The 12750-nt window shown below is 40.2% G+C and overlaps 1 protein-coding gene across 1 annotated transcript in view; it reads left to right on the top strand.

Moving 5' to 3' along the window:
* LOC140947558 (condensin complex subunit 1-like) overlaps positions 1-10696 on the top strand; it is a 35756-nt gene extending 25060 nt beyond the window's left edge. Inside the window, exons 25-34 of the mRNA XM_073396700.1 lie at positions 487-737; positions 1556-1667; positions 1968-2091; positions 3057-3212; positions 4472-4649; positions 5388-5482; positions 6390-6470; positions 7084-7267; positions 8398-8542; positions 10148-10696. Coding sequence (XP_073252801.1) covers positions 487-737; positions 1556-1667; positions 1968-2091; positions 3057-3212; positions 4472-4649; positions 5388-5482; positions 6390-6470; positions 7084-7267; positions 8398-8542; positions 10148-10533 — 1712 coding nt within the window. The 3' untranslated portion in view covers positions 10534-10696. The remainder of the gene's footprint in view (positions 1-486; positions 738-1555; positions 1668-1967; positions 2092-3056; positions 3213-4471; positions 4650-5387; positions 5483-6389; positions 6471-7083; positions 7268-8397; positions 8543-10147) is intronic.
* The last annotated feature ends 2054 nt before the right edge of the window (positions 10697-12750 follow it).

The following is a 12750-nucleotide window of genomic DNA, read 5'->3' as shown; positions in this document are numbered from 1 at the left end:
ACTTTGTCTCTCTTCACCCAGTTGATAAATGGGTACCGGCGACATACTGCTGGTGGGTAACCCTGCAATGCATAAGCATCCCGTCCAGGGGGGAGTAGCAATACTCCCAGGCATGCTTCGAATTCATGCTACGGAAACTGGAAATAAGCTCCGGCCGTGTGGGCCTTTGGCTCCTGTCCGCCTTTACCTTTTTTTCTCTCCAGTCTATTGGGTTCCGAGCTTTAATACCAGAGTCTCACGTTTATCGACTAACCATCAATAGCCCACGTTCGACGTATAAAAATTCTAGCATGACTCCGAGGATTTAGGGACAAACTTGCAAATTTTTCACGACTCCATTGTCTCGCAATTCCCAGAGGAGACTCGAGAGCCCAAAAAGGGGTTTAAAAGGTTATTTATGGGCACAATGTGAAAATAACGAGTATAGGAAATAGTTACTTTTGATGTCAATAGAAGTCTCTATGCTTTGTTTTGCTTCCTTTTAAGTTTCTAACGACGATACCATGGACAACGATGGCCGTTCAAGTAATCCTCAGACAACTTCTCATGCCGGTGTTTTAGCTCGGTTTCTTAGCATGTCAGGTCACGTGGCCTTACGTCATATGGTTCACCTGGACGTTGGGGTACTGGGTGAAATCAAACGTCGGCAGGTGATTGAGGAGAATGAAAAAGAGAAAGAGAAACAAGCTAACAAACGAAAAGGACCGCACCACGAATCAAACACCTATACAACAAAGGTAAAAATTGATTTCAGTGGCTGACATCTGTAGTAATAACTTTAAACAGGAGGCTACTGCTTTAAAACTTTCCTACAGGTGATTCAAGTTACAGTCGACTCCCGGTAACTCGAACCCTCTATTAATTGAACCTCCCGCTAACTCGAAGCAATTTTCATTTCCCTTCAGATCATGTTCTTTATAATTTTAACCTCGATAACTCGAACTCCCGATAACTCGAACTTTTTCCTATTTCCCTTGAAGGTTGGAATTATCGGGAGTCGACTGTATTTCTTTAAAATTATCCATTTTGCGGGACTTCAAAGTTCACCTCTTTGTGTTTAAGTGCTATTTCCGCAAGGTGCAAATACAACGTTCCTGGTGTAGTCTTTTTCCCAGGGGTATTTTTACCAGATATGCTCGGTCCATTAGGGGGAGAATTGCGGTTTTTATTCCTAAGGCAAGGATTCTATTTTAAGGCTTAATTAAGATTAAACGTATTGTTAAAAGTGTCTTATAAAATATAAGTCGTATCCGATTCTGTTACAACCACAGTGGGGAAAAAATTCATGTTTAAATTGTCCTTTTTTTCTTTTGAAGTTTTACTTCTAAAAGGGATAAAGGAATGTTGAAGCTCCCACCCCGCCCCCCCCCCCCCCAAAGAAAAAAAGAAAAAAGGAGCAAAGAAAGAAAGAAGCAGAAATACTCAGCTAATTTCTTAGTGTTTTGGAAAAAATTCGCTAAAATGATGTTGGTAAGTGCAATTCACTATTACATCAATTTAAAACCCTTCACTGACAAAATCATTTTTTTGAAAATTAAAAAACCATCTAATTTAGGACCCAGGCGCTTCTGAGACGATTGAGGAGGAACTGGGGCTTACTGGAGCAACAGCCGATGATGTGGAGACAGAATACATCAGAAAGATATGTGAACACGACATTGTTACTGGTATGTACGATTCTTGATTTCTAGATAACCGCAAATGCAGCCAGTAAAACCTCTTTAACCTTTTTAAGCCCCAAGATCCACATTCAAATTCTCCAGACTGAAAGCATTTTCTCTTTGTTGATCATTTTAAGATTCTCCTAGCCTTTTTCTCGACATTGTATCGATATTGTTTGAGGAAAATTGATGTTCGTCACTTTTTGGCGAACATGACACATTCGTTATTTCAACAAACTTCATGAAACCTCACTTAGAATGATAGAACTCGTATAAAACTCCGTACAATTTCTTTGGATTCCACAGGTGGTACTTTGTTAGCTAGTCTGCGCCCGCTGTTAGTTTGTGTCTGCAGTAATCCTGTGAAGTACAGTGATCCTAACTTACGAGCTTCAGCATCACTGGCTCTGGCAAAGTTCATGTTGGTCAGGTACGTTACACTCCCCCCCCGCCGAGAGAGGCACTCAAGGGCAGTTTGGGTAGAGATGTGCTGCCGAGGCCTTTAAACCCTGATCCTGTTTAGGACAAAAATGGTTCATTTCGCTACCCTGTTCAAGACAAAAATGGTTCATTTCGCAACCCTGTTTAAGACAAAAATGGTTCATTTCGCTACCCTGTTTAAGACAAAAATGGTTCATTTCGCTACCCTGTTCAAGACAAAAATGGTTCATTTCGCTACCCTGTTTAAGACAAAAATGGTTCATTTCGCTACCCTGTTTAAGACAAAAATGGTTCATTTCGCAACCCTGTTTAAGACAAATTTTTCATTTCGCAACCCTGTCTAAGACAAGAGACATCATTTCACGACCCTGATTCATTTCGTTTTGCTTACAGAATTAGGAAATTTTTTGAAACCAACATCACTGAATTAGATTTTTTGAAGGAAAAAAGATGTTGATACCACTCATGAAACTAGAGGGCTCATCCCAAGTCTTTACACTCCTTTTGAGGCTTGCGGTCCAAAAAGACATTCTACTCAAGACGCTAAATGGTGAAATGGTATACCCTGTTTAAGGCTAAAACTGTTTTTTTTACTTTTGTACCAACTCTCTACTTACACCAAAAAGATCATCTTGAGAAGTTCGTAAAAATGGACAAGAGTTTCATTACGTGCCAAAACGTGCTGTGTACATTGTTGTTAGCGCTTCAGTCCGATCTAGCGCAGATTTTGCCGTCCATAGAAATGAACAGTGGAACTTCTTTTATGGCCATTTTTCTTCTAAGAACATTACGTTTATCTGCATTCGCCGTTGTTAAAGTGTCTTTGGCCGGTGTGGAAAGGTTCCACTGGATAGAAGTTGCTGAGTATTGCGTCTTTTTGCTCCAGTTTCACTCTGTGTTGGAAGGTGAATTCTTATTAAAACTGTTTTCTTCACTGACTTGTTCGTTTTTTAGTTCTGAGTTTTGCGAAGCACATCTACAACTTCTATTCACGATCCTTGAAAAGGCTCCTCAAGCGACAATCAGAGCGAACACGATCGTAGCAGTTGGCGACCTGACTTTCAGATTTCCAAACCTCATTGAGCCGTGGACCTCTCATTTATATGCCAGGTTTGTAAATGGAGAATTACAATCTTACAAAGTTTTAAAAAGGGTACTGGGCGTGTCTGAAGAAAGCCACGGAAGTCTGTGGGAGTCAAATGGACAACCCATTTCCCTCCCTCCCAGCCCTTTCTCCCTGTTCTTACAACAAGCTTGTCACTGCACAAATACTAGCCTCATCAAGGACATAATCGATCATGGTATATCGTTCCAAAGAATGTAGTTATGGTCCAACTAAATCTTGACAAAAGTTAATTGAAAGAAGTCCAGGTCTCACATTGTGTAACGTTCCCTTTGTATCATTAGGCAGTTTGCGCAACGACGACGGCTACGGCTACGAAAACGTCACTTAAAAAGTGAATTTGCGCATGTCTCAAACTTTATCGCGCTTATTCCAACTCGTTTAATTATTCAAATGTTCGCAAAGTTTTTTTGGAGTTGAATTCTAAAGGACTGCATCAAAGTTCAGAAAAAGAAAAAGGAAAGTTGTTGTCTTTTGTTCCCGTCCTCGACAAAACGTGAACTTAGGCCGTTTCACGTTTTAGTCGTGCAACGGCAACAGAGAAATGTACAAAAAAGCGTGATGCACGTGCTAAGTTGTTGTCTCGCTTGTCTAAACCTATTGCTTTTTTGCCGTTCTCGTTGCCGTCGCCGTCGCCGTCGTCGTTGCATAAACTCCCTAGTATTTTTTTCATTTTTGTACCGGATTTCGATTAGACTGCAAAACAGTCGGTTTTTTTCTCAAAATCAGTGAAGAAATCGATAAAGCGTTGTGTACGAGTCTTACGCGCGCGAAGCGCGCGAGCCTCACACGCCCGTAGGGCGTGTGAGGCGAGAGAAAAAAAACCTATATTTTTAGCGTCTCTCCCAGTCTCAGTCTCCGTTTTCAGCCTCGTTCCAGACCTTTTTTTTGACTGCTCGCGCTTACTTGAATACGCAAAAATACGGACTGTTTTGCAGTCTAGATTTCGATTTGTGCATTCTCTCTATCATTATCAGTGAACCAAACTTGCAGTGTGTTATGCCGTCGATCCGGTATTACTACTGATTGGTTCGGTGAATCAAATTTCCCACACGGCACGACCAATCAGAAGCACTACCCAGATCTGGGTAGTGACGCGTCATCAGTATGGAATTTCTGCACTAGTTTCTCAGACGTCATTTCGCGGGGAAACCGTTGGTGGCGTCGTAAAATATCGGCTGTTTTCTCAGGCTACCTTCGCTTCGCAAATTGAAATACTGACAGCAGTGTGTATATTATTTGACAGATTGCGTGACGAGTCAGGTCACGTACGTAAGAACACGCTAATGGTGCTCACCCATCTGATTTTGAATGACATGGTCAAGGTCAAAGGTCAGATAAGTGAGATGGCCACGTGTTTGGAAGACAAGGACAACAGAATATCTGATCTGGCCAAACTGTTCTTTCTAGAATTATCCAAGAAGGTAAGAATCGAAAAACAAAATCACAAAAATATCAGGAACATGGACTGCGTTTTCTTAGGCTCGCTTACCAGGGAGGCCGCTACAATGCAATTGTTTTTTTTGCTGTTAATTTTTGCTCATGGAGACTACGTTCTGTTTGTTTATTTTATTCTCTCACTCGACTGACGGAAGTCTCCCATTTTGTCAGGTAGTGTAGTTAGTGGCGAGGAAGGGTTGTATCTAGACAAGGTCAACTTCAGCCTCGTTTGCATCCGTAACTGTAAAATGGACTATTGGTCCGGCCCCGGTAATTAGACCCACAACCTCCTGCTCAGCAGTCAAACGCTCTATCGACTGAGCTAATCCTGTCGTCACTCGCGGCTTAGTCGTGTAGTTTCTTTTCCTAGATCTACAGGGTTCGTACGCGTCTTGAAAACCGTTGAATTTCAGGAGTCTGATTTCAAGGCCTTGAAAGTACTTGAATTTCGTCTTCGGTCCTTGAAAGTCCTTGAAAACAAGCTAAAACAACTTAAAGGGTCATTGTAAAAAACTGGTAATGTTCTGCATTATCTGTAAACCCAAAACAAAGTTGTTAACACAAACATTTTTCTCGTTTTTGAGGTAAAATTGTCATTAAAAAAAGTCCTTGAAATTTCTAGTTAGGTTCCTGGAAAGTCCTTGAAAAGTCCTTGAATTTTTGGCCTGAAAAAGTGTACGAACCCTGGATCTAAGCTAACTTATTTTTTATTATAACGTTAGGGCAACGCAATCTACAACATTCTTCCAGATGTGATAAGCCGCTTGTCGGATCCTGATTGTGGAATTGAAGAAGAACCTTTCAGGAATATCATGAGGTATAGCTACAGTTTATTGCCTTGTTGTACCATTAACCGGACCTATTTGTAAGAAGGACCATCGCGCAAATCCAAGAGAAGCGGCCGTTTAGGGCTCGTATGTTCTACCAACAGATAACCTAGAATTAAAGCTATGACGATTCATGGCTGAGAAACAACTGGGCTTTGAACTTATTGGACGTTATTGTTATGCTTTAATTTACTAAACTGAAATTCACGCCCTATATTCATTTTTTTAAAAAAATGAATAAATGTTTTACAAAAGTACCTCATTTTGTTTTCGGCGTGCAAAGAAAGTCTCATGTCCGATAGCTTGGGACTATTGGATTTTGCTATTGGGCTAGCTGAATTTTTTCTTATTAACTTGAGTGACGTTTTCTGGGGATATTCAAATTACGGAAGTAACTACTATGAGGCAAATTGTTTAAAATTAATTACTGATAAATTCATGTCGAACATAAGCTGTTTTTTCACTGCAGCTGATCTGACAAAGGAAAATTATCACACTTATTATTATACTGAATTGATAAATTAACGAATGATGTAATTAACAAATTATATTGATCAATCAATTATTCAACCTGCTCGTGACAAAATTTTCTTCGGGCTAGTTAAAACGACTTCTCGGGCTAGCTACAGCTTGCTCGACGGTGAATCTGTGAAACTGACTTTCTTTGCACCCTGGTTTTGTAAGTTTTTGATGTTACGTTACTTGTATACCGGGTAGTAAACGAAGTTATAAGAAAGAAATAAGTGATACATTTATTGTGAGACACTGTTAGTGTCCCTGTAGTAAACAGCAAAAGAAACAATTTCCTTTTTTTTCTCGGGACGGCTTTCTGAGTATCACTTATCTTCACCATCCATATTAATACTCTTGCCTTTTTCCTGTCATTGTTTTTTCCAGGTACCTTTTGTCATTTATCCAGAAAGATCGTCAATCTGAGAGTCTTGTAGAGAAGCTGTGCCATAGATTCCGAGCCACAAAGTAAGTTTACACATAAAAGGTGGGTAACAACTGGATAGTAATTTATCCGGTTGTTTGCACTATCCAAGTTTTGAACAACTGGAGCCACCTCCTTTGCAGCTTATTTGGGTTTTCAAAAACCTCTGTTTTATGTAAACATAAAATACACAAAAAGCGCTCGTTCCGCGCTCAATTCAATAATTATGTTTTCGTTCCCAGGCTATTCTCGGATGTTCAAACTACCCAGTTCGCGATACTCCCGCTGTCACAGTAATATGGGCATCCCCCTAACCCTAACCCTAACCTAAATCGCTAAGATAGTATGAGAAGGGGATGCCCAAAACGCGGAGATGCCCATATCACTGCAACACCGCCTTGTCTCGCCATTTTAACTTGTTAATATGTCATGTATAATTATAGCTATGACGTCAACCTTATTTAACCTTTATTTTTACCCGGTTACTTTTTGAAATCTGACTTGTTCTTGTTTGTTCTTCATTTCAGTGTGAATACGAGGCCAAAATAAGAAAACAACAAAAATGAAAAAAACAAAACAAAACAAAACAAAAAGATCAGATTCTTCTTGAAGTGAGTTTTTTTTTCACAGCGTACCTATTCTCTTGTGTTCATTTAGAACTGAGCGTCAATGGCGTGACTTGGCATTCTGCTTGTCCATGCTGTCGTATAATGAGCGAGGAATCCGAAAGCTACAGGAAAACTTTGGGTGCTTCCACGATAAGTTAGCTGAGGAAGATGTTTACCAATCATTCTTGGCCATTGTCGGGAAGAGCAAGAAATTCGCCAAGCCAGAAGTCAAGGTAGACCTACAATCCTGGACAAAAGTCCTTGGGACAGTCCTGCAAAATTCATATTTTTCTGTCAATCTCGGTCCCCTATTAAAACAGTACATCATTTTCGAAATTTTCTTGCAGTTCTCCCTTCTTCTCCACCCTATACAAAGTTGAAACTCGGAAAAAATTCTGGATACACGCGTCCAACATTGTTGTGGGTTAAGGGAATGGGTTGGATCTGTGTGAATTGGAAAACGCCCCAGAAACGCGAAAGTGTCCCAAGACTTTCGTCTATGATTGTATTTTTTGTTGTCATGAAAATACAGCTTTACTTGTTAATTTAAACTGTTCACATTCCTCTACGATTGTTCAGATCGATAGCCTACTATTACGGGCGGTTATTGTTCTTTTAAATGTTCGGGGAAAGCAAACATATACATAGCAATGTTAAGGATAATTTTTGTTATTATACTTTGTATTTCCTTTCTCCTCATTTGCTAAGAGCTCACAGTAAATTTTGGAAATCAGCGCAACTTACAGAAGAGTTAGTTATCTGCTAGCAGGTAACTAACTAATCTGTAGGCTGGGCGTGCAATGTATGATTTTCAAGAGCAATGTCAAACTCTGTTCCGTGCGACGGTGTGTTTGTCGTTGTTTTATACAAGACAGTAGGGACCGTAAGCAACGACGACGCACGACGGCAGTGAAAAAATTATTTCAAAAAATGAATTCGCGTCCTTTCAAACTTTATCGCGTCTATTTGGAACCGCTCAATTCGTCAAATGTAGGCGACTTTTACTGGAGTTGAATTAAGGGCTTTTATCCATGTTCAAAAAGAGAAGGGAAAAATTGTCGTAGTATGTCCACGTCCTCCAAAAACGTCGCATTGGGAGTTTTCACGTCGTAGTCGTGCAGTGAACGTCAAAGAAATGTAGTAAAAAGCGTGATGCACGTGCAGAGCAGTTGTTTTGCTAATTAAACCAACTGTTATTGACGTTGTTGTTGTTTCTTGTCGTCGTCGTCGTCGTCGCTTAAGGTCCCTAATATATAATAGAAAACAATTGTTAGATCCGGTTTTTGTGATATCCCGCATAATCATCAAGGTCGAGGTAGGTAAGTGTTATATGCCGAGGCCGAATATTGTTGTTTCCCATCAGGCTTTAGTGGATGAGTTGGAGCAGCGCATCAGTCAGTGTCATACCAAAGGCATGGAGGACGAGGAGGACTATGAACGAGCATCCAAAGCTTTAGGAGCGGCGACTGGCGCTAACAAGGCTAAAAGAAGCGTCAACACTCCTGCAGGTAAATACTCTCAACATGGCTAATTTATAGTTGAATGTACTGTAACATAGCCTTTTTATTGAAAACGAGGCTGGTATTGACTTTGTTTTTATAGAAGCTTCAGTTCTATTTGTATGCATGAGAACATCTTAAATATTTGCAAAGCCATTCACCGAAGCAAACGAGTGAATTTTGAAAAGGCCAAGAAAAGACCTTCAAAACTAAGGTTGCTACTTTCACTGTGAAATGTTTAGAGTATTACCAATACCCCGTAAAAATCTCACTCGTTAAAACAAAAAGCACCCTAGACGTCTTATGGCGATGTAGCAAGGCCATATTTCTATTAAAACAAGGTTCAAGTATTTCCAGCCCCTGTTTCTCTCAAGACCAGAATACTCTGCACACAACTGTAAAATGACCGATTTCTCGAAAGTTAAAATTTCCCTTTGTTTGCCTAACAAATGGGTTAACACAAGGTTGTATATTAAATCGCCGATGTCCAGAGAAGCTTGTGTTCACGGAGGCCACGTCCACTCGAATCCTGACATTTTTAAAACCGATTTTTTTTTTTTTTACACGAATCGACGCGCAACCAGTGAATCCGTTCACCGAAACTGCACATTTTTAAAACCGCTGTCTGACAGAGTGGTTTAGGGCCCTGTTCACACTAATTAGGGAAACAAAATATGCGGTTTCAAAAATGTCTGGATACGTGTGAACGGGGCCTAAAATCGACGTCATAGTAACAGAACTGACAACTAGCATTACAACACTGTTGCGACATTTTTTCGAATGGTTGCAACATTGCTCCAACATTCTTACGCTGTGTTGCGCTCAGAATCGTCGTTACGAATCGTCTCGTGTAACATCACCTTAACGCTCACTTGGAATCCCTTTAGCAACCATTGAAAAGTGGTTTCCACATAATACGATTGCTGGCCAATTATTGACTGATTTTTGCGATCAAATGGAAAACAGCCTATATTTTTATATTTTTTTAGCCCTCTATGTTACTTTGTAGGGTCGTATTTACCTATGCTCAGAGAAAGGAACTAACACATTAGTTATTTACCAGAAAATAAACACACTTGATTCCTGTATAATAATCGAGAATTTCGGTACGGCCCGAAAGATATCCGAATGCAGGCAGCAAATGCATTTATTAGAGAATGAAAAATCAATCCGGTCGCTACCGAAACCTGTTAGACCGCGAAATTCGAAAATACTCCTAGCAGTTATTTAGAGCGCCAGACGTCAACAATTTAGGTCACGTGGCTTTTTCAAACCAAAATGGTCAACTCACGTATTCACATTCCTTTCCCATTGCATATTTCGTTGTTCGCGCATCAGAAGCGCTAGAAGGCTGCAACTGGAAGACGTTTCATCGCTTGGCTTTCCGCCGACAAAAATTCGTTCTGTTTGGTTGACAGAGAACGCCATTATCTGACTTGGCCTGTGGAACGTGACTTTACCTTTTTGGTTTGACGATTGTCGAACAAAGCCACGTAACCAAAGTCGTTAACGTTTGGCGAAAAATATGATTGTCCTGTTTAGTTTTGAATTCTCGGTCTACCTTTTTCGATGCTGTTTTTGAATAAGTTCCATCAGCCAGACTTTACTTTGTAGGAAGAGGAAACCGAGCTCAGAAAGGTCGAACACCGGCGACAAAGAAAAAACGACAGAAGAAAACAGTGGAAGATAGCGACGACGAACCTAGTCCCATGCCCCTCAGAACGCCGCGCAACGCACCTAGACCGCCGAAGCCTACTAAAGCAAAATCGACCAATCAAAAGCGTCAAAAGATGCCTGTTTTTGAAAGTGACGACGAAGATAGTATTGAGTTATTTGACTTGGATGAAGAGGAAGAAAACTGCACTGGACTGGACTCCGAAGATGATGAAAATGTTAATCCAAATGCGTCAAACAAACATAATTCCAATGGGGGTAAATCGCGTGGTGTGGAATCACAGGGCACAAGGAAGTCAAGAAGACGGCGATTGAGCAGTACATGATAGTGTTTGTTTGTTTTTTTAATTATTATCATCTTTGTAAATATATGCTTTATGTCAGTCATTGAAACTGTTTTAACCATCGCGTATAATTCAGTGTTTTTAACGGTTTTCATTTTTGTCATACATCTATAGCTAGGGGGAATAAAATGACTTTTTAGAATCATTTCGTTGACTTCTTGTAGAATTTTTGGGCAATAATTATCAAACTCCCAGCTACCAAAAAATTCCGAAAATAAGCCGCGGGGCTTATATTTTTTAAAGGCCCTTTTTGAGGGGCTTATCTACGGAGGGAAATTTGCGTTTCAAAATCTATTGGGCTAGCCTTATAGTTGGAAGTAAATTTATCGTTTTTACTTTTGTTTCACTTTGAATTTGAGGGCAATTTTCCAAGTACAAGTCCCCGGGGGGCTTATATTTGGAGGGGCGATTTAACGTAGGGTTTTTTTGCGTTACCAGTTTGGGGGGCTTATCTTTGGAAGGGGCTTATACATGGAGGGGCTTCTTTTCGGAATTCTACGGTATGCTAAAATCCAAATCCGGGTTTTTAATTCGAAAACGGATATGTATTAAGCGACGGTCACCCTTTAGGAATGGCTTGACCGTTTAATACAGGCGTGACAAAACAAAGAGTCATTCAAGACCATTAAGATGGTGTAGTTCGAAGTATCTATATCCCTCGACAAATTGACCTCAAACTGTTTCTTTCTTCTTGTAAGAAAAGAAAGAAAGTAAAGGAACACTAGACGCCACATACAGTTTTATTTACTCGTATGGTGCATCTTGCCAAATTGACGATTTGATAGAGGTGAAGACAATAAAAAAACCTAATTGCTTTGCTTGCTTGCTTTGCTTTTTTTTTACCCACGAAGCACATAGGAGTTCATATGAACTCGTTTAAACGTGTCCGTGCGTTCCAGATCGAATTGGAATTTGGAAGTGTTGGTTTTTGAAGAAAGGGGAAAAACCGGAGAAAACCTTTTGCAGCAAAGGAGAGAACCAACAACAAACTCAACCCACATATGGCGTCGACGCCGGGATTTGAACCCGGGCCACATTGGTGAGAGGCGAGTGCTCTTACCACTGCGCCACCCTTGTTCCCTACTCGTTTGGACCACGGAAAAGGTGACTGCGATCACTCAGGTGACCACTTAATACAGGTCAGTTTTTATTTCCGGGTCCACTTGGAGATTTCCCCGTCACAGTCACTCCTCCAAAGTAATGCACAAATTTTAAGTTTAATGTCAATTAACCTATTAATTATCGTTTTTATTCGATTGAAAGATTGAAACTACTATGAGGTGAAATTGCATGTCAAAAGCTCTTCATTTTTTACAGATAACGGCCAAACATTTATATTGTCCATTTTTTACTGTGTTTCTAACCATAAAAACTTCATCCCAAAATATCTCGATAACGCTCTTACAGATTTCGCTTAAACTTCACAAACATCGAGGCCGCTATTGGAGGAAAAAGCTCCCGTGAACGATTTTGGAAGAACAGTTCCTAGTGCCGAGATATACTGCTGCAAGTAAAATAGGTAATAGCGTCATTTCGTTGCTATGACAACTCCGATGCCGTTGCAACCCTGATCATAACAAAGTTTCATCTTTATCTAATACAACTGTGGTGGCAGTTTTTCCAAAACTTTGTTTATGGCGACGTAGTTTATGCTCAACCTAGGAGGTATTGACCCTGAAAAACTGTATCGAGCCACCTTAAGACCACGGTACTTCCATTTCAACTTGCAGGGCTTTTCCGGTTTCAGTGCATGCTTTATTTTAGATTGCTTTTACGACATGAGTAACTGGAAACTTTTATGACTAACAAATTTCAGGCAGAACGGAACATTTTGCATTAGCAAGTTATACCATGGAACCAAGCATCGTACTTCAAAAATTCCGGACCGACTTTTCGTGACTGGGCAAAACGTCGAGGCAAATATTGCGGATCTGTATTTAACAATTAATGGACCGAAAAAACGATATCATGTTTTATTTCCCCGGAAAAGGAATAAATAAGCAACTAAAACGGGAAGTGGCTGCGTCAAAAACTTGATGCTTTATATTGCACCAAGGAAACGAACGTTTATTGAAATGGTAACAGACTGTTCCATTCGTCTAGTCGAGATAAACGCGTTTGTAGCCGCAGAAGGACATGGAAATTTGAAGCTTTTTGATTTAAATTTCAATCTGTCCAGTTAGGACCAGTTAGTCGTGG

This window comes from Porites lutea, chromosome 1 (genome assembly GCF_958299795.1).
Source record: "Porites lutea chromosome 1, jaPorLute2.1, whole genome shotgun sequence".
NCBI classification, from domain to species: domain Eukaryota; kingdom Metazoa; phylum Cnidaria; class Anthozoa; order Scleractinia; family Poritidae; genus Porites; species Porites lutea.
This window is presented reverse-complemented; position numbering and strand designations above follow the sequence as displayed.